This window comes from Mesoplodon bidens, assembly GCF_964165515.1.
Source record: "Mesoplodon bidens genome assembly, chromosome: 3".
Taxonomy (NCBI): domain Eukaryota; kingdom Metazoa; phylum Chordata; class Mammalia; order Artiodactyla; family Ziphiidae; genus Mesoplodon; species Mesoplodon bidens.
Window position 1 is genome coordinate 19,929,071 of NC_138178.1, and position 22,587 is coordinate 19,951,657.

The window sequence follows — 22,587 nt, forward strand, 5'->3', positions numbered from 1 at the left end:
AGTAGTAGAATAGTTATATAGTAGATCTTATTTTTCAGTTTTTAAAAAAAGTATATAAATTCATATATATGAATATATATTCAGACAAAAGGTCTAGATGGTTATTCACCAATCTGTTGTCTTCCCAGGAGTTACCCCTGAGAAGCGAGACCTTCATTTTCAGCTTTATACAAATCTGAAACGTTGGTGCATTTTTTTTTTATAACAAACAAATGTTACTTTTTTGATGTAGAAAAAAACCCACCCCCAAAGCCCCTCCTGATCCAGGCCCTCCCTATCTCTCAGCCTCACTGACCAGCATCCCCGACCCGAATCCCCGGCCTGCACCCCGTGTCCTCATGCATGTGTGCTGTGACTCAGGCTACCCTCTCCCGACGGTCCATAGGCTGAATTCCAACCCAAATGCTCTCCCAGCATCATCTCCTCCCTGGCACCGCAGATCAGTCTTTCAGTCCCATGAGAAACTCAAGAATACACTTCAGAGTCCAGGAAATCTGAGATTTTATGAAAAATCTGCACGTGTGAATGTACATGCATTTTTCTAGGCAGAGTACAGATAAATTTAATTAGATTCTCAAAGGAAACATGACCCACAAAAGGATGGAGAACCAAAGCTCTAGACAATGCTAATCACTCCATTCTGTCGTAACTCTATACTCTGTACATACTTCTATTATTACAATAAATACACAGTTTTGTAATTATCTTCATGTTTGTCTCTTCTCCTAGGCAATGAGTTTCTTTTACCATATACTGCCCCTCCCCACAGACATCAAAAAATAGTTGTTTCCACATTTTCACATCTATTTGATGTCAGTACTAACATGGAGGCAAAAGAAAAGCAGCATATACCTCTGTTGGATGCAAGAATAACTCTCATCCAGTAGAAAGGATCTGCAGAATCTGATGACATGATTCCAAATAGTGGTATCTATAAGATTACATAAAATATTTTATAAAAATGTATTATATAAATTAAGTTTGAACTTAATTTATAATGCATTCACTTAATATTTGCAATACTTAAAAAAAACCCACTACTTCTCATGTTCAATAACAAAATAAGCATACCTTAAAAGTAAAGTTCTTTAATGAAAATAAAAACAATGGGAATCATTACTTACAACATTTCACTAGTAAATATTCCTGTCAGTATGGAGATTTGTTGCACAACAATGTGAATATATGTAACACTACTGAACTGTACACTTAAAAATGGTTAAGTTGATTAATTTTATGTTTTTGCAATTAAAGAAAATGCTCCTATCAGTACAGGATATATCTACCATGTCACAGAATAATCTTGGAAAGCTATGGGTACTAGTGACAGCCACGGCCATACTCCAAATGTAAGACTGAAGATGAAATATACAGTAGAATACTATGCAGCCATTAAAAATTACCCTGTGAAGCTTGTAACAGTATGAGGATGTGCTTATGTTATAATATTAAGTATAAAACAATGGTTCTCAAACTGGGGCAACTTTGCCCCCCCAGGGGACATCTGGCAATATAGGAAGACACTTTTGGTTGTCCCAACTTGAGGGGGGTGCTACTGGCATTAGTGGGTAGAGGTCAGAGATGCTGAACATCCTACATTGTATGGGACATTCCCCCACTGCAAAGAATTATCCAGCCTAAACTTCAGTGCCATTGTTGAGAAAACCTAGTATAAAAAGAATGGTATGAAACTGTATAAATAAAGTAAAAGATCAACACTGTAAAAATAAGCATAGAAGAAAAAACTAGGTGTAAATATTTTTTACAATCTTGAACAGTGATAATTCACAGGTGGTGGGATTACTATTGAATTTTTTCTTCTATATTCTTTTCAGCATTTGTCATATTTTCTATAATGAACACATATTACTTTTTAATCAGAAAAAAAAAACCTTAATTTCAGAATGCTTCCTATTATATGACCCATGTTCAGAACACAGCACTTGGCCATACCCCCTCCCTCACCATGTAGGAGAAAAATACACTTCCAATTTCAAAAACTTTCCCTATATGAAGTTGATTTAAAGAAAAAAAAAGTTCCAAAAGATGCTGCCAACAATTTTAAACAGGTCATCTGGTCAATCTAAACCTCTTTGGACATCTGAATATATTAGCTGGGTTAGCAAAAGCAAGAAGCACGATATTTTGTGTGCACCCTATAGATGCAAACACTCTTCAGCTAATGTGAGAGATGGGGAGAAAGGAAGTTATTGAATAAAAACCAATTAACGGGCTTCCCTGGTGGTGCAGTGGTTGAGAGTCCGCCTGCCGATGCAGGGGACACGGGTTCGTGCCCCGGTCCAGGAAGATCCCACATGCCGCGGAGCGGCTGGGCCTGTGAGCCATGGCCGCTGAGCCTGCGCATCCAGAGCACAGGCTCCGCAACGGGAGAGGCCACAACAGTGAGAGGCCCGCGTACCGCAAAAAAAAAAAAAAAAAAAAAAAAAAAAACAATTAACACTACAGGATAGTCCATATCACAATATTCCCTAAGTGGGGGAGAGACCAATCAATCAAATTACCTTCCTTAATTGAGTCTCGTAGAAATAGCCATTACCTCCATGATTAGATGCTTTGTGGGATAACAAACAAGAAAGTCAGCCAACCATCCCTAAGTAATGGTATTCCCTCCGTTCCCATAGTCAACAGGATTAAACTCAGTGTCTAACTTTACTCCTCTTAGGAAATCCCATAGTTACAGGACCACGTCCAACAAGGGCAGCAACAGGAGCTATTTTCTATGACTCTCAAAGTTGCAGACTTTCAGGCTTTGCCCTATATTACATAAAATAATCAGTTTCAACTTCACAAAATACAGTATACACTTCAGAGAAACAAGCATTTCATGCTTGAATGGAAACCCTGAACCAATCAGATGGACAAATAGAAAATCAGTAGTAGGGATCTCCAAAGGCAGTGGGCACTGAAACCAAGCAAGATATTTCTGGGCTAAAATGGCAAGCTGTGATCAAGTTACAGAATTTCCCTCCCCAATACATAAGAAAACACATTTTTCAAAACATGTAAAATAGTAAAAGAATTTAAAAATCTAAAGGAAAAAAATCTATAAAGCAGCCAAACAAGAAAAAGCATCATAAACTTGATGGTCATGGGTGGGGAGAAAACAACAGACAATTGAGGAATAGGGACTCAGCATAAAACTGCTCCAACCATCACAAAGGGAAGGCCACAGAATCCCCAGAATCCCCACAACACTCCAAATCTGGAGAAGAGCGGGCTGCGCAGATATCCTAATCTTTCCTGCCTCCTCTGGCAGCTGAGAGGAAATGGATGAGAGAAGCCAGGAACGGGGCTCTCTCTGGTGCAACTGACAATTACAGGGCTACATTGAGTCAGGAATTGGGAGCGATCTGAGGTCAGTAATGGAATAAAGCCCTCCTCAGTCAGGTGGTGAGGACTCTCACAGGACACGTAACAAAAGTCTAGCAAGAGAGCAGAGCCCAGGTGGCATTTTTGGCACTTCTCTCAGCTGATCTCACCTCCCACCATTCCCTCAAGCTAAGAAAACACTATGGAGAACACGAGACCCCAAACCCTTCAACTGTGGCTAGGAGGGGAAAACTGTGGCTCTTTCTGCTTGAGATTCAGTGGAAAGAGAATCAAGAAATCACCAGCCCTGGGCCAAACTGCCTAAGCGTGAGAAAGACAAAAAGGTACAGCTTGGGATTCCCTGGTGGCACAGTGGTTGAGAGTCCGCCTGCTGATGCAGGGGACATGGGTTCGTGCCCCGGTCTGGGAAGATCCCACATGCCGCGGAGCGGCTGGGCCTGTGAGCCATGGCTGCTGAGCCTGTGTGTCCGGAGCCTGTGCTCCGCAACGGGAGATGCCACAGCAGTGAGAGGCCCGCATACCACAAAAAAAAAAAAAAAAAAAAAAAAAAGTACAGCTTGACAACCATGTAAACACATTACAAAAAAAAAAAATAATGAAGTAACATAAAATGCATAAATTAATTTATGGCATGAAACAGTCATGAGAAATATCACACTTTAAGAAATGTAACTCAAGTTATGTTTTCTTCTTCTTGGGTTTTCTTGGGTTCCAGCTGCAAAGCTGCAAATATTTAGTATCTGGCCCTTTACAGAAAAAATGTTTGCAGACCCTTGGATTAGAAGATTCAATATTAAGATGGTAATGCTCTCTAAATTGACCTATATATTCAAAGCAATAAAAATCATAATGCCAGGAGGCTTTCTTAAAGAAAATGAGAAGCTGATTCTAAAATTCAGATGGAAATACGAGTGACCTAGAATAGACAGTCATTTTGAAAAGAAAGAACAAAGTTGGATGACTTTTACAACCTAATTACAGGACTCAGTTTAAAGCTACATTAATCAAGAGTTATGGTTTGGGGAGGGTGGGAGGGAGGGAGATGCATGAGGGAAGGGATGTGGGAACAGATGTATATGTATGACTGATTCACTTTGTTATAAAGCAGAAACTAATAAAAAAATTTTTTTTAAATTTAAAAAAAAAGAGTTATGGTTTACCATAATGATGGAATATCATCAATGGAACAGAACTGAGAGTACAAAAATAGATCTATGCTTATATGGCTAACTGATTTTCAACAAAGATGCCAAAGTAATTCAATGGAGAAAGGAGAGCCTTTTCAACAACTGGTTACACATATAGAAAAAAATGAACCCTAACCTTACCTCACGCCATACACAAAAATTAACTTGGAATAGATCATAGACCAAAACATACAAGCTAAAACTGTAAAATATTTAGAAGAATACAGGAGAAAATCTTCACAACCTTAAAATAGGCAAACATTTCTTAGACAGGAAACAAAAACCATGAGCAATCAAAGAGAAAGATAAAATGAACTTCATCGAAATTAAAAACTTCTGCTCGAAAAGTTTTGTTAAGAAAATGAAAAGGCAGGCCATAGACTACGAGATATTGTTAAGAAAACGAAAAAGATATTGTTAAGAAAATGAAAAGGCAAGCCATAGACTATGAGAAAATATTCACAATACATATATCTGACGAAGGACTTGTATCCAGAAAATATTTTAAAATGCATATAATTCACTAATCAGACAAAAATGCAATTTTTTTAATGGGCAAAATATCTGGGGAAAAAACACTTTACAAAAGATAAATACCCAATAAGCATATGAGAAAGCTGCTCAATATCATTTACCAGGGAAATACAGGTTAAAACCTGTATGGAGAAAAGAGAACCTTCCTATACTTTGATGGAAATGGAAAACAGGAGGGTCCTTAAAAAACTAAAAATAGAGCTACCATAAAATCCAGCAATCTCACTCCTAGGTATATGACCAGAGAAAACTCTAATTGAAAAAGATACACGCACCCCAATGTTTACAGCAGCAGGATTTTACAACAGCCAAGACATGGAAGCAGCCTAAGTGTCCATCGGCAGGCAACTGGTTTTGGGGTGGTGGTGGTGGCGGTGGCGGTGGCGGTGGCGGTGGCGGTGGCGGTGGCGGTGGCGGCGGCGGCGGCGGCGGCGGCGGTGGTGGTGGGTGGGTGTGTGTGTGTGTGTGTGTGTGTGTGTACACACAATGGAATATTACTTAGCCATAAAAAAGAATGGAATATTGCCATTTGCAGCAACGTGAATGGACCTAGACAATATTATACTTAGTGAATTAAGTCAGAGAAAGACAAATAGCATTTATATGTGGAATCTAAAAAATAACATAAATGAATCTATAAACAAAACAGAAACAGACTAACAGACATAGAAAATAAACTTTATGGTTACCAAAGGGGAAAGCGAGAGGGGGGAGGGATAAATTAGAAGTACGGGATTAACAGATACAAACTGCTATACATAAAATAGATAAGAAACAAGGATCTACTGTATAGCACAGGAAGCTATATTCAATATCTTATAATAACCTATAATGGAAAATAATCTGAAAATATATATATATATATATATAACTGAATCACTTTGCTGTACACCTGAAACTAACACAATATTATAAATCAACTAAACTTCAATTAAAATAAAAACAAAAAAAACCCTCATCCATTAGAATGGCTATATTAAAATGCTGAACAATACTAAGAATAAACAACAATGCAGAGCAACCAGAACTCCTATATGGCTGATGGGACCACTTGGAAAAGAGTTAGTTTCTCACAAAGTTGAACATACATTTACCATAAACCTTAGCAATTCTACTCATAGGTATTCACCCAAGAGAAATGAAAACAAATATCCACAGAAAGTCTTGTACAGGAATGTTCATAGCAACTTTATTTGTTAGAACCAAAATCTGGAAACAACCCGAATGTCCAACAACAGGTGACAAGATGAACAAACTGTGATACAATCAACATGGATAAAATCAACACCATGGATAAATCTCAAAAAGCTGATGAAGAAGTTAGACACTGTATCACTCCATTTACATGAAATTCTAGAAAAGACTAATCAAATTATAGAAATAGAAGATCAGTGGTTGCCTGAGAATGGGGTGAGGTGGGAATTGACTAAGAACAAATACGAGAAACATTTTGGAGTAACAGAAATGTTCTATACCCACTGAGATAGTAGGTATGTAGATGTATACATTTGTCAAAACTCTTTAAAATGTACACTTAAAAATGAGTATATTTTGCTGTACATAAAATATACCTTTAAAAAGTTGATTTTTTTTTAATGGAGGGGAGAGGAATTTCCAAGATGTTAAAACAAGATGGTAGGAATACGGATGATTCTTCTTTTTTTCTACTTGTCTGTATTTTTCAAAAGTTCACTCGCCCTGACCACGCAAAAGAATTTTCAACAAAGTATAATAGTAAAATATTTTAATGATCAAATAGTTTCACTTTTCAAAAAAATATATTTGGCTTTTCCCCAGATTATGGACTTTATTTGTTCTACTCCTTCCTCATGTAATTTTTTTAAACTTTCTTATATGTATATTGGTACTTTTCAAGCCCTCAAAGAACTTTACTTAAATTATCTAATTTAATCCTCACAATACAATAACCCTGTGACATGGGCAGGTCACATTTTATCCTCATTTTATGAACTTAATCTCTGTAAAATTTTACTAAAAAGCATCATTGAACTTTATTAATTTATAAACAAAGAATATCCCTAGGATTCTAGAATTTGGCTTTTGGGGATTTTTAAATTAATACATACTATTTACAACATGATTAAAAGCAAACAAAGTGGAAAAATATTTGCCCTATACGTGTCAAAGATTTAACACTTTTATATATAAAAACCTGTCATAAATCAATTTTTAAAATCCAAGAAAAAAATAGGTAAAGATCATTAACTGAAAAGGGGAAAAAAGAAAATATGTTCAAACCCACTAGTAAACCAAAAGAAAAACACAGAAGATAACCATTTTCACTATCAACTCAGACTAAAATGATGATGCTCCTATTTACAAAAGCAATCTAAAGGTCCATTGACAGATGAATGGATAAAGAAGATGTGGTGTGTGTGTGTATATATTATACACACACACACACACATATATGAACATATACATATACATATATACTATGGAATATTACCCAGCCATACAAAAGAATGAAATGATGCCATCTGCAGCAACATGGATGGATACAGAGATTATCATACTAAGTGAAGTAAGAAAGAGAAAGACAAATACCATATTATATCACTTATATGTGGAATCTAAAATATAACACAAATGAACTTATTTATGAAAAAGAAACAGACACAGATATAGAGAACAGACCTGTGGTTGCCAAGGGCGGGGGGAGAGGATGGATTGGGAGGTTGGGGTTAGCAGATACAAACTATTATATACATAATGGATAAACAACAAGGTCCTACTGTATAGCACAGGGAACTATATTCAGTATCCTATAATAAACCATAATGGAAAAGAATATTAAAAAAATATACGTATATGTATAATGAATCATTTTGCCGTACACCAGAACTAAAATAATATTGTAAATCAACTACACTTCAATAAAAAAATAATTTTTAAAAACTGATGTTGCTCAAAATAATTCAGTATATTTACTATTTGAACTAAAATAAGTTTCTCAAATTCTAACCAACCAAGACCTTAGAATAACAGTACAGACATTTGTTTAATGTCTGGTTACATACCTGACAACATACTAAGAAGATGAAGAGAGTTATAGCAGTCCATAGTACCTTCTCTCTAAACTGGATCTGTGCAAGAAAACAAAGAATGATCAATCAAAACCAAGAAATAGCAAATATAAAGAAAAATCCATATTAAACCTTAACCAGCATTCCCCATCATGACATGCTCCTATTATTTACTCTTAAAATACTCTCGCCCTAGTTAGTAGCAGCTAAAGCAAACAGCTAAACTTCTCAAACATCTTTCTTTACTTTTTCGAGAACTAAGTACAACTTAAATACAGGCTGGCCTCAAGGCATTGTACCACATTAACTGAGACTGAAAAGGATGAAAAGACATAGATCTAATATGCACACATTTCAGTTAACACTGTATTGTGCAAAGCTAGGACTGCCTGTAATATTATTCTGTGAATGTTTCATAGAATATGAAAAGCTAACGTTTCTTGGGATGCCTTACATGTAACTGGAACAACTATTCTTATAACCTCAAAGCAATAAAAAAAGAAATATACTTCTAAATAAAACAGTAAGTTTAACAGAAGTCTTACTTAGCTCTTTTTAGTCCCTATTCTGGTTAGTTCCATGCGAAATTGAACATACAGTAAAAGAGGAATGTCTGGGAACTGACCAGTTTGGGATTAACAATATTTCTGGAATTGAAATGCCTCAGTTCCAAAAGCGTACAATGATGGAAGAACAATTAGATGTGGTCAATATCTTCCGAATACATTTCTGTGATTTTTTTTTTTTTTTGCATTGAACAAATCAAGAAATGGGAGGTATATACCTGCACAGTTGCAATCCATTTATGTGAAACAGTTGTACTCATCAAAACTGACCCAACAGACTGGGTCATTCCTAGTGCGGTAGACCACAATGGACAGGAGAATACTATATCTTATAACACACAGACCAAAGAAACACTTGCTTTGGAAACGTTACAACTTAAAAAACAGTCATTTTTGAAACCATGAGATAAACTAGATTTAAAAGGTCTACACTAGTTTTATTCACTTTGTGCCTCTTGCAAGGAGAAGGAACAGGTAATATTTTTCCAATTACAACCAGAAAAAGGTTGGGGAAAATAAATCAATCTAGATAGTTTAACAGAATAAGTCATTTAGCCACCCTCTCTATTACTAAAATATTATACTTACTTTCCTTTCAGGTTTCTGAATTTCTGGTAGAACTGCACAGAAAGGTTTGATAACTTCTAAAAATTTGACTGTTAAAAAATAAAAAAAGAATAAATGTCCCTACTACAAAGTTTTTTAAAAGAGATGTATCTTTTCACAGAATCAAATACAAATGTTTTCTTTTAATGGCAATCCATCCCCCATCCACACCCCCCAAAATGAATTAACCATAATGCTCTCCATTTCAAATACATAAGGGAAGAGAAATAATTCACGGGACAAAGGAGCCCAAAGGGTTTAAGGGCTGGTCAGCAGAAGCAAAGTAATACAAGTGTCCTTGTACCACAATTTTGCTTCCTCATGCTTGAATCCCACCCCTTTTATATACACAGAAAAGGAATAATTCAGTGAGCACCACTACATCAAAAAGAGCAAATGCAGTGTACTCACAAGACCATGCATTACAGAAGGAAATAGGACATATCAGAGAAGGAAAGTACAACAGGAAATGGGCTGTAACTGCAGGACTGACTGAATTTGGGGCTGAAAAATGCTGAAATGCATAAATGAGAAAGATCACGGAACAACCTTCTATAGGTAGGTTTTCAAAGTACTGTATACAATCTCTACTTCATTTCACTAAGTCGCTATTCATTGCTTGGTCACTCTCCCACAAAAGGATCTCAAAGTACTTGTGTATGTACAATCATCAGCCCAGAGAATGACAACTACATTTCATTAGAAACTGCTGTTTTCCCAGACAACTCATGATATTGAAAAGATAAACCAAGGTTCTTTAAGGATAGGCACTCTCTTCTGGCACGGCTTAAGTCAAAGTCCTGCCAAAGAACTGAAGGATGAAGATGATAATCTCTCAGTCTCTGCCAGCGTCTATAATGTACAGAAACACAAAAAGCCACAACTAGGTATTAGTTATGATCATCTTCCCTTGCAAACACTGGATTCTGTATATATGAACATCAGGATATTATTTTTAAACTGACATGGGTAATTACACTTCAGCAGTTAGCCAAAAGTTGACCACACTACATTTTTTTAAAATTTATTTTATTGAAGTATAGTTGATCTACACTATCTTTTTATAAAACCTCTCAAAATGATGGCAGCCACTGATGTTTGACAGAATTCAGAAATTCTCATGGGCAGATGTTTGCTACCCAAGTACCATTTCAGACGATCTGGAAAGCAAATCTGAATTATGAAAGTGTTCATCTCTAATGTAAAACTAATGTCAATCACATCCGGAAACTTCCTAAAACCCCTTTACCCCTTTTCCTTCCCACTTCCACCCAAGCTACCCTCCCTTATCTCTTGGCTTACGATCATCTGTGTTGGAGTATTTATGTAAAGAGCAATGCTTTTTTGTCTGCCGCTTGTCTATTCCTGTGCTGCAGAATTTAACCCATTATGCTGCTAATTCAAGACCAAGGGTCTCCTCTACTTCCTTTCCAGCTTCCCCCAAATGTCCACTAGTTAGCTAGCTGGCCAGTGGGTGCACAGCTTGGGTTTGCGGGAATCCACTCATACAAGTCAACCCAACAGCTATGTGAAGGTTCCTGGTGTTGAGGGTTTGGGAGAGGGCCCTCAAAAGATCCCCATTATGCAAGGCCTTGTCCCTAAGGCTTACACAACCTGAGACACGCTGAGTTTTCAGTACACACTACAGAATGACTGAAATGAAAAATTTAAAGAAAACTTTATGCCACCAATCGCCTCCTTTCCTCCCCGAAACTACACGCCATGCATCACTTTTTTAAAAATGAAACAAGTCAGGGACCTTCATTCATCACAACTAACATGCCAAGGAACGGTGATTTGGGACTAAAAATATGAGTTTCCTAAGCTCCTGAACAATTAAAAGTGGTCCAGGTTTCCCCTGGTTCCCTAACTCCCCGCCCCCAAAACCAGTGGCGTCTCCGCGCCGTGCGCCGCTCCTCGCCACCCACCGAGATGCGCAGACCCCGGACCTCCGGGTCCCGGCCCCGCAGCCGGCCCGGGCGAGGCCTCGCACGGCTGGAGGAGCCTCCGCGGAGGCCCCCGGCTCGCGCCCTCCTCAGAGGCCCGGCGCAGCCCGCGTCTCCCCGGCCCGCGGGCTAAGCGACCCCGGGCGGTCGCCTGCCCCACCGCCCGCGGCCCGTCGGTGCCCGCGCCCCCGGCGGGGGCCTCGCCGCCGCTACTCACTGCCCATTGCGGCGGCTAGAGCGGCCCGGCGGGGCCCTGCGACCTCGGCGCGGCCTTCGCTCGGGTCCCGCGGCTCGGGCCTCGGCACCCGCTCCCAGCGACCTCCGACCCGCCCCGCGCAGGCTCCGCCCCGGTCCACGTGACCCGCGAGCCCACCTCGCCAGGCCCTGCCAGGCCCCGCCCCCCGACAACAGCCAGGCCGTTGGCCGCCGGCGCAGCTGACGTCCGCCGCGTTGCCATGGCCACCGCCGGCTCTCCCGTGGGCGTCCTCCCGTGGGTGCCGGGAGCTGGGAGCCTCTGTGAGGCCAGGGCCGCCAGGGCCTTTCCGCTCTGAGTACCTCTCCGAGCTCAGTGTCCAGCAAGGGCCGTCTCCTCGTCCGCGGCTCCCGGGCGCCCCGCGGGGCAGGTCAGGACCCAGTCAGAGCGGCCGCCCCAGGAGCGCGGGCCGGGGTTCGATCCCCAGAGCCGGCGTGACCCAAACAAACTTTTTATTTTGCTTCCATCTTATTGGAACCACTAGAAAGTTTTCAGAAATTTTTGACTCTTTGTCTATAGTTAATAGCTTCTGAACTCTCCACTATCTAGTACTTTTTTTTTTTTTTTGGCTTCGCGGAGCAGCTTGCGGCATCTTAGTTCCCCCACCAGGGATTGAACCCTCAGTGAAAGCGGGGAGTCCTAACCACTGGACCGCCGGGGAATTCCCTCCACTGTCTACCACTCACGCTCCTTTAGCTTCTCCGAAATACATCAGGATTTTGTCCCTCTGGAGTAGTCTCTTTTGTCTCCTCTTGGACGGCGTAGTGTAAGGGAACGCATGCAGTCTTAGGAATCTAATGGCCGTACATTAGATTCCTAATTCCTAATGTATTAGGCCGTACATTTTAGTCCCTCCTACTTCTTAATGGCTTTGGGCGATTAATTTTTCTGAGCTACATCAGTAAAATGAGGATAATGATAGCCACCGCCTACAGGTGTGAAAACTAAATGAACGAAGAGATTGACACATGGAAGCCCCTCAAATTTATTTTCCTTGCTCAAATTTTAAACCCCTGCAATATAACTTCTGCTCTAACAACTGCTGAAACAAGCTATTTCAAAGGACACTTAATGACTTATAATCACCAAATCCAACGATCTGTTCTAATGCTTAGATGTATGTCTAAAAAAGAAGCAAAGTACACACACACACACACACACACACAGCCTCCCCTTGACCACACTCTAGCCAGGCTCCTCTGAGACCTTTCTCCACTAGGCCTTACCTTGGCCTATAAAGAGGTGGAACAAGCACCACACAGTTCCACCCTAGGCTGTCCTTAGCCCCCTTAAAATATCTGCCTGGGAAAGCTCAAGGCTGCCAAAAGAATTTACCGTTTCTTCCAGCCAACACTTGAAGGCAGGATCTCTGGCTCCCAGCCTCTGTGGAAGGATAGGAGCTTAACTTCCATTAGCACCAGTTAACAAACCTGGATGGGTTTCACATGGACCAAACCTTTCAACTTTTTTCACTTAATTTTTCACTTTCCTGACTCTACTGAGCCTCCACTCACTGCCCTCTTCCTATTCTCTCACTCTCCTCTTAAAAGGCCAGTCACTTTTGTCCAAATCAATGTTGGGTTTAATTCACACTGGATTCTTTTCCCTAATGCAATACATAGTATATTACTGAATAAAATCTGTCCTTAGCATTTTAGTGTCCAGCTGTGTTTGTCTTTAAACAAAGTTATGTACATATACATACACGCACATACATATATATACATGGCATATATATATGGCAATTTAGGCTGGGCTTGCATGAGTCTCTGCTCCACTTGGGGTCATCTGCAACAGGTCCAAGGCTGGGGACTTGAATTATCAGGAGGCGCTCTCACTCACAAGTCTGGCATTTGATGCTGGCTGTCAGCTAAGACCTCAGCAGAATCTGTCAGCTCCAACATCTCCACGTGGCTTCTCCATGTGGCCTGGGCTTCCCCACAACATGGCAGCTGGGTACCAAGGCATGTCCTTGGAAGTGACCCAACATGACTTTCAGTGCATTGCATTTATAGAGGCAGCCACAAAGTCTTGCTCAACTTCAAGAGGGAAGGGAAATAGACTCCACCTCCAGGTGAGGATGTGGTAAGATTCTGGAAGAGCTTGTGGGGCACAAAATACGGCTCTGGCCTTTTGGAAAATGCAATCTGCCATAATCATCACTGCACATCCTGTGACTTCATTCTTCTCTCATTCTTTGTTTTAGTCATTTTCATACTTGCCTAATCTCCCCTATACACCATAAACTTCTGGATAGCAAGGAGGGTCTTATTTAATTTTTGTATCATTTTCAGTTACCTGCAAGTGTTTGACTTAAATACAGTTCTGTTTTTTTTTTAGATGTTAGGGGTAGGAGTTTATTAATTAATTTATTTATTTTTGCTGTGTTGGGTCTTCGTATCTGTGCGAGGGCTTTCTCTAGTTGTGGCAAGTGGGGGCCACTCTTCATCGCGGTGCACGGGCCTCTCACTGTCGCGGCCTCTCTTATTGCGGAGCCCAGGCTCCAGATGCGCAGGCTCAGTAGTTGTGGCTCACGGGCCTAGTTGCTCTGCGGCATGTGGGATCTTCCCAGAACAGGGCTCGAACCCGTGTCCCCTGCATTAGCAGGCAGATTCTCAACCACTGTGCCACCAGGGAAGCCCTTAAATACAGTTTTGACACTAGATTGTGAACTAATTTCGTGAATCCTTTCAATAAAGATGAACTAAATCGAAAATCTAATTGACAGGAGGAGAAGAGTGGCCTGTACCTCTCTCTCTTTTTTTTTTTTTACCTTTTATTTGCATTTATTTTTTGCGGCATTTATTCCTGGGCTATAAGTTTTTGTTTCTTCAGTTTCTTCTGGGATATTTTTCTTCTGGGCAATCTCCTCTTCTGGTTTAGGAACAATCTGTTCTTTTTCAGTAAGTATCATCTCAATGTGGCGGGGAGAGCTCATGTATGGTTGATCAGACCATGAGCTCTGTAAGTCCTGCACCACATCATTGGGGCTTTGTTCACCTGGATTTGCTCAATGACCAGAGAATCTAAATCTAAGCCCTTAAGTTCAGCATTACTCTCTGCATTTTTGAGCATGTGCAGTAAAAATTCAGCACTCTTTTTGGGCCACCGACCCTGGGTCCAGCCCCGCTCTTTGGCCTGGGCACACCTACCAACTCCACCATTGTAACAACAGAATGGCACACATTGCTTCTTTAAAGTAACATCCTTCAGATACTTGGTGGCTTTTCGGATATGCATACCCTTAATGGCCTGGGCAGTTTCACAAGTGTTCTTAAAGTGAACATGAAGATTTGAACCTCTTGCATGATTTTGTGGGGTTTTCTGGGTCACGTGAATAGCGAACCATTTTTAGAGGTGACTCACCTCAGGCCCCTTACCAGAAAAGTTCTCTCTTTACTACCTGTTTCCGGGACAGCTCGCTGGTTCAAGGAAAAGCCTGGGAACAAGCTGGGAATATACCCTAGATAACTTTTGTGAATTCCCTTTCCAAGATTCTTCAGTCTTTCTGCTACTACTTGCCACTCAGGACTTTTCCTTGCATAACCACAAGACGCCACCTAATCTACATCTATCAGGAATATCACTCTATCATGACCTTCCCCCTTGTTTTAAGCACATTCAGCAAGAATCTCTCTCTGCATGTAAGATACTTTGTCTTCTCAGATTATTAGTCCATTGGGGCAGTGGGCAACCCATTTTATCTCTAAATTTCATGTGTTTCTAATGTCAGAACAATGCCATGTATGCAACACATGTTCAATAAACTATTTATTGAGGAAATACCATTCTACTCTTACAGGATCATATCTTATCTTTGTTCCATTATAGCTGGTTCTTCATGTGAGTCAGAGAAGACACAGGGAAACAACACTAAACTAGTATACTTTTATTAAGTTTGCTAAAATTAACTGATTTTGCAGCTGGCCGTGGGGAACTAACAATCTGCTTTAGATTGTGCTTTATCAGATTTAAATATAAACATGACAGTGAATTACTACTTCCATAGAATAATTTAGGAATTGTCTACTTGTGTAATAGTGTGTTACAAATATTGAGGATTTAAACATTTTGTCCAAATTTCCCCCAAATTTAATAGTTTTAGCCTGAATCCTCTGAGAAGCTGAAAAATGTAAACCAAATATCCAAATACATCTAAGAGAAATTAGGTAAAGCTTTTGGAACTTCAAGACCCAAGTCTTGATTCTTTTTTTCTTTCCTTCCTTCTTTAAATCTAAGTATAGTTGATTTACAATGTTTCAGGTGTACAGCAAAGTGATTCAATATCATATATACATACATATATATATTCTTTTTCAGATTCGTTTCCATTATGGTTTATTATAGGATAATGAATACAGTTCCCTGTGCTATAGAGCAGGACCTTGTTGTTTATCTATTTTATATATAGTAGTGTATATCCATTAATCCCAAGCTCCTAATTTATCTCTCCCCCACCCTCTTTCCCCTTTGGTAACCATAAATTTGTTTTCCAGGTCTGTGAGTCTGTTTTGTAAATAAGTTCATTTGTATCATATTTTAATTCCACATATAAGTGATATCATATGGTATTTGTCTTTCTTTGACCAAAAGTCTTGATTCTTATCTGTGACTTCCTTCCTGTGTAACCCTTAATTGCTAAAACCGTATTTCTTCAATTTTGCAAAAGTGATACTGTTTCTATTGCCAGCCGAGGAATTTTTTAAAATAATAAAACTTCAAAGGTAATACAGTCAGCCCCAAAACGGCTATGCTGTAGAATATTTTTGCTTATAGTATGTGTACGGAAAATATAGGAAAACTGAGCAAAACTGTTCTTATAAAAAAGAAAATTTGGGGGCTTCCCTGGTGGCGCAGTGGTTAAGAATCCGCCTGCCAATGCAGGGGACACGGGTTCGAGCCCTGGTCCGGGAAGATCCCACATGCTGCAGAGCAACTAAGCCCGTGCACCACAATTACTGAGCCTGCGCTCTAGAGCCCGCGAGCCACAACTACTGAAGCCCGCATGGCTAGAGCCTGTGCTCTGCAACAAGAGAAGCCACCACAATGAGAAGCCTGTGCCCCGCAACAAAGAGTAGCCCCTGCTCACTGCAGCTAGAGAAAGCCCGCGTGCAGCATTGAAGACCCAATGCAGCCAAAAATTAAATAAATGAATAAATAAATAATTTTTTTTTAAAAAAAGAAAACTTGGGGGACTTCCCTGGCAGTCCAGTGGTTCAGACTCTGTGCTTCTAGCATAGATTTATATAAATGGGATATTGATACCACATTATCCACTTTTAAAATATTTTACTTTATTATTGATATATTTATCCCATTCTTTATTATGTGAGTATTTGATTTGGAATTCTTCAAATGGCCTCTTCCTGCAAGGTAATTCAAAATGCTGATCCACGTTGCACTGGTGATTGAGAGTACGGTTAAGATACGGAAGACATTTCACGGCTCAAGTTGGAGATGTAACAGGAAACAGACTCATGAGGGGTAAAGTTAGACATTTGGAGCGATCTCAACTAAAAAAAAAATCTGGTTTTCCATCTCATTTTGTGCTCAGACTTTTGAAATGTTTTAACTCAAGAAACCGAGAGATCTGAAAAAAAAAATGGCACTGTGCTTTTATTTTTTTTCTCGTTCAATATACAACATTGATAACCATTCTCATTAAACAGATCTTTGTAATTTTACTGGTTGACATGCGTGGCACTAAGTTACATGATTTATAAGGCTTGGCGAAGGAAGAAAGCATTCACGTGTATAGGAATAAAAGGGATGTGAATGTTACAGAAACGGTAAATCAGTACACTAATGTACACGTTTAAGATGTGAGTCACGAATCTACTGCTGTGGCCAGAACAACCTATACATTGATTCTGAAAGACATTAAAAGTTGCCAGTAAAAGTGGAGAGGGTGTTACAGGGCCCCGGTACTTCCCCCATTTGAGAAAAACAGTGTCCCAGCACAAGCATGGTACATGGTAGTGCTCTGTGGCACCAAGCCATGTAAATGTACACAGTTTGCTGATATTTAGTTATACTTCCAGTTATAAGCTTAATTTCAGAATAAGGGAGTGGGTTGGTGACCTCTAGAAATCCAGAAAGTGCCTGATGTTGGGAAGTTCCTGCTATCAAAGTTAAAGTGACCCTTAAGTATCACAAATTAACATCATATGACAGCAGGGACTTTTAGAGGCAAGGCTGATGATCAACCAGGGGCTGAAATCCCCATATCAGACACCCAGAGTTAATTAAAAATATTAAGGTATCGCGTCAAGAACAATTTAAGGAAAAAAAAAAAGATACTATGGCAAAGTAGGCCACAAATCAATTTCATCATAACTATAACTCAGCTTAATAATACTGTGCTAAAGGATCATACACCCGGAGGTTTATATTTAATAAGACCTATTTTTAAGGATAATGGGTAAAATAGTGATCTTGAAGAACACAAATCAGGAATAATACAGTTTTGCTATAGTGTTACATAATGTGTTACATAAAATAGATTGCAGGGAGATCTATGTCACAACTGAAAACTAAATCCCAGGCATGATAAGGTGAGACATATTCTGGAATCTGTCCTATTCTTAAGTAACTGTTAGTTGGTTTTAGCTGTAGAGTTTCCTAAATTAGAACCATTTACAGGTGAAAATGATTTGGTGAAACATTTTTCACAGTGGCTGGAAAGCAGTACCAGAGATGACATAAACTGAAAATACAGGTAGTCAGGGACTTTGAATAAAAAAGGGAAAATTCATGAAAGTCACATGCATCAAGAAAATAGGGAGGTAATGTTGAGGTAATCCCTATGCAACTATAAGTTCAGACTGAAGAACTTTTCCTGGGTATACCCAGTTAATTAGAAAGAGTCGAGTCTGGAAACATCCGGATAAGGACCTAGCTCTACGACCCACGCAGGTCTAACAAAATATAACACTATGGTACTTTTAAGGATGAAAGTGACTTGTGGGATTCACGTCTTGATGAACAATTCCTTTGGCTGTTCCATGTATTCTTCTAGATTAACCTCTCCTCTGTTCTCATCAATCCCAACATCTTCGAGGAATACATTCTTTTTGTGGCACCTAATGGAAGGAGGAGGTGAGCCTTTCTTTTTATGGCAGTTTTCTTACGAGTAAGTAGTGTTTCTTCGAAGGGCATCATTGGGTGAAGGTCTTGGCGAGGACTTCTTCATGCTGCTGTAGATGAACGCTGCCGATTCCTACAGCAGGTACCGGCAACGCGGGTCGGCTCACCAGACGGAGCTAGCGTTGGAGCAGAAAAGAAATACAATGACATTTGGACTAGACCAGAGCTCTGCTTAGCTCATCCAGGGATGTGCATGTATTTCTCTGAAGTTGTTTAACTATAAATCACCTTTTTGGAAAATAATGTGTTACATAAAATAGATTGCAGGGAGATCTATGTCACAACTGAAAACTAAATTCCAGGCATGATAAGGTGAGACATATTCTGGAATCTGTCCTATTCTTTGGTAACTGTTATTTGGTTTTAGCTGTAGAGTTTCCTAAATTAGAACTATTTACAGGTGAAAACGATTTGAGTGCCGTAAACTGGTATCAAGTGACCTGAGTTTTAATCAAAGCAGAATAGAAAGATAAACAGAAGCACAACTGTTCATCTCCTTGTTTTCCTCTTCCTAAAACATAACAAAGAATTTGGCCTCTGATGTCTACCAGCTTTGCAGGTGGGCCTGGAATAAGTTTTACTGTAAAACAAGCGAGCTCATCGCTCTCCTCCCCCGGGGCTTGGATACTGACCTTTGGGACAAGAATGCTGAGTAGGCTAATGGGAAAGGTAGACGACAGGTAGGTAGGTTTTCTACCTTTTCGAGTATAATCATTGGTTTTTTTTTTTTTTTTTTAACATGATACTAGTAGGTACACATATACATCTTGCTAAACACTCAGCACATTAGTCTGAAAAAGGAGCCTAAAACTAGGTTTTATATTTTAGTTTATCTTTAGAAGCTTTGGACTGATAATAGGGGATAAACCTATTTGTTGGCCCTCCAATAGGAGAAAAGGGACACACACAAAACACTGCAAAGGGGAAAGAGGTATCACCTTGCAGGCCAGTTGCTTTTCAAACCTTGGAGAAACAAAAAACCAAGGACCCATGTTCTGAGGCTCCTCCTGACTCCATATAAAATCTATGAAAGAAGAAAGTTCATCTCAGTACCTCAAGTAAATATATACAACATACTACACACACAGACACACTATATATGTATGTGTGTGCACATACATACACATACGTATACTATACATGTTATATATGTATATATACACATATACATACATAGTTACATATATATACATATACACACACACACATATATCCTCAAGTAAATATATTATTACCTTTCCAATATGGCACAGTGTTGTCTTTTTTTTTTTTTGAGAAATGCATAGTCGTGTATCCATCACCACAATCATGATACAGAACAATTCTCTAAACCCCAAATATTCCCTCATCCTGCCCCTTTGTGCTCAGCTCTTGCTCCCACCCCCAACCTCTGGCAACCACTGATCTTTTCTCTATCCCCGAAGTTTTGCCTTTTCCAGAGCATCAGGTAAGTGGAATCACACAGTATACAGCCTTTTGGTTTTGGCTTCTGTGAATTAGCAAAATCCATCGGTCATTTTGCCGATAGCAATAGTTCACTCTCTTTTATTCTTAAGGAGCAGGATATTGTAGGGATGCACAATGAGATTGTTTCTTCATTCACCAGTTGAAGGATGTTTTGGTTGCTTCCAGCTTGGGGCAATTATGAATACAGCCACTATAAATATTCACATATGGATTTTTCCTTTCTCTTGAGTAAATACCTAGGAGTGGGACTGCTGGGTGGTAAGGAAACTCTGTGTGTAACTACATGAGAAACTGACAAAACTGTTTTCCAGACTGTTGTACAAAACTGCTGTACAAGTTTGCATTCCCACCAGCAGTGCATGAAGGTCCCAGTTGCTCTGCATCCTGATCAGTCCTTGATATTGTTTTGTTTTCATTTTAGCCATTCTAATAGGTATGTAGCCATATCTCATTTTGGCTTAATTTGCATTTCCCTATCACTAATCATGTTGATGATCTTCTCAGATGGGTATTTGCCATCTGGTTCTTTGGTAAAATGACTGTTCAATTCTTTTGCACCTTTTGAAAAACTGGATTATACGTTTTCTCACTGTTGAGTTTTCAGAGCTCTGTAAACATTCTGGAGAGTCCTTTGTCAGACATGTTTTTACAAATATTTTCTCCCAGTTTGTGGCTTGTCTTTTTTATATTCTTTGCAGTGCCTTCTGCAGTGCAAAAGTTTTTCATTTTGGTAAAATCTACTTTTTCTTTTCTGGAACGTGCTTTTGGTGTTATGTCGAAGAACTTCTTGCCTAACCCAAGGTGAGGAAGATTTTCATCCACTTCCTTCTAGAAGTTTTATAGTTTTACATTGAGGTCTATGATCAACTTTGAGTTAATTTCTGTATAAGGTGCACATAGATATCTAATCATTCCAGCCCCATCTGTTGAAAAGGCTTATCTTTTACAATTATACCGGATGTATCATAAATGATTGTATAGCACTGATTCCCTCCAAACTCAAGAAATTCGATGTCTTATACGAAAGCAGGGGAGAACGAAAGGGACACCCAAAGGGACACCAAAAAAGACATAGAGACATTGGCTTCAGTTGTATTACTTTCATATCTCCAGATTCCATGAGATTCAACTTTCTAATAACTCTCACTGCTCCCATACCATCTTTTTATTTGAGATAGTTCAAATAGGTTTCAGGTAACTTAAAACCAAAAAAGCCTAATAAGAAGGACCCTTTACCTCTAACATGTTTGTATTTGCTCATCTCTTCCTGCAGCGAATCCAGTGGGAAAGGGCAGAGTTCTTCCATTCGGATGATAGCAAAGTCATGCTTCCTAGCCTCCAAAGATTCTCTTTGCTTCATCAGGGCATAGAAATGTTTGCCGCAGCAGAACACTAAACTCTTAACCCTGTTGGGTAGAAAAGGGACAGTGAGGCGGGGGAGAAATGTCTTAAAGTAAGAACTGTAGCAGAAGAAAGGGGGAGACCACAGAGATTTAAATGCTTCACCACTGAAGCAGCGGGGGCGTTGTAGTGGGGTTCAGTCATGCTGTGCCCAGGCCAACCTTCTTGAGCAACATACGCCTCCAAAATTCACTCTTCTGTGCATATTCTAACTCCTACCCCATGAACTTAAAGGACTTATATAAGGATAGAGAAGATTTGGGTCACTTGGTGCACTTAACATGAACTAGTTTTCCCACTCACTACAAATCTACTGCAGAGTATGAAAACAGAGCTCCACATCAGATTACTTTTTTGGATCCACAGATGAATCACCAATGACTGGTTTGAATGCTGTTCCTGGTGCCATTTCTTGAAGAGTTGACACAGCTGCCTAAGGAGGGGGAGGGGGAGAAAAAAGCCACAAATCTATCAACCAAGGGAAAGGACCTGAAGATGCTTTTACTTATCAGGGATCTTTCCCAAAAACTAGTATCAAAATTCTCTCCTGAGACTATAAGTAAACATATGTACTAACAAACAAAATATCTTTCCCAAAAGTATCTGTTCTGTATACTTCAGAATAAAATATTTTTCTGAGGTTACATAAGATTGCCTTTTGTCTGGTGCCACAATAAATTTTTTTTTTTTTTTTTTTTTTTTTTTTTTTGCGGTATGCGGGCCTCTCACTGCTGTGGCCTCTCCCGCTGCGGAGCACAGGCTCCGGACGCGCAGGCTCAGCGGCCATGGCTCACGGGCCCAGCCGCTCCGCGGCATATGGGATCCTCCCAGACCGGGGCACGAACCCGTATCCCCTGCATTGGCAGGCGGACTCTCAACCACTGCGCCACCAGGGAGGCCCCCCACAATAAATTTTAACAGTCAAAATTTCAGTGTGGGGGACTTCCCTGGTGGCACAGTGGTTGAGAATCTGCCTGCCAGTGCAAGGGACACTGGTTCGAGCCCTGGTTCGTGAAGATCCCACATGCTGCAGAGCAACTAAGCCCGTGCACCACAACCACTGAGCCTGCGCTCTAGAGCCCA

The 22,587-nt window shown here is 40.0% G+C and overlaps 2 protein-coding genes and 1 pseudogene across 16 annotated transcripts in view; all 3 read right to left on the minus strand.

Moving 5' to 3' along the window:
• SEC61A2 (SEC61 translocon subunit alpha 2) overlaps nt 1–11,565 on the minus strand; it is a 28,354-nt gene extending 16,789 nt beyond the window's left edge. For 6 of the 13 annotated variants that reach the window (XM_081230110.1, XM_081230107.1, XM_081230098.1 and 3 more), the window contains exons 1-4: nt 9,985–10,131; nt 9,274–9,341; nt 8,114–8,179; nt 853–931 (exon numbers count right to left, since the gene is read on the minus strand). In XM_081230110.1, the coding sequence (XP_081086236.1) occupies nt 853–931; nt 8,114–8,179; nt 9,274–9,341; nt 9,985–10,021 (250 nt within the window). In that variant the 5' untranslated portion in view covers nt 10,022–10,131. Of the gene's footprint in view, nt 1–852; nt 932–8,113; nt 8,180–9,273; nt 9,342–9,840; nt 10,144–11,219; nt 11,316–11,454 lie in introns of those variants that run through there. The other 7 variants (XM_081230108.1, XM_081230109.1, XM_081230103.1 and 4 more) reach the window with 7 other exon arrangements.
• A 2,579-nt stretch (nt 11,566–14,144) lies between these two features.
• On the minus strand, nt 14,145–14,839 carry LOC308614461 (large ribosomal subunit protein uL22-like; annotated as a pseudogene). The gene has a single exon. The product of its transcript is annotated as a large ribosomal subunit protein uL22-like (transcript).
• Nucleotides 14,840–17,053: 2,214 nt separating this feature from the next.
• DHTKD1 (dehydrogenase E1 and transketolase domain containing 1) overlaps nt 17,054–22,587 on the minus strand; it is a 48,519-nt gene continuing 42,985 nt past the window's right edge. For both annotated transcript variants that reach the window (XM_081226996.1, XM_081226995.1), the window contains 4 exons: nt 21,855–21,937; nt 21,340–21,509; nt 19,575–19,660; nt 17,054–18,752 (listed from right to left, as the gene is read on the minus strand). In XM_081226996.1, the coding sequence (XP_081083122.1) occupies nt 18,648–18,752; nt 19,575–19,660; nt 21,340–21,509; nt 21,855–21,937 (444 nt within the window). In that variant the 3' untranslated portion in view covers nt 17,054–18,647. The remainder of the gene's footprint in view (nt 18,753–19,574; nt 19,661–21,339; nt 21,510–21,854; nt 21,938–22,587) is intronic.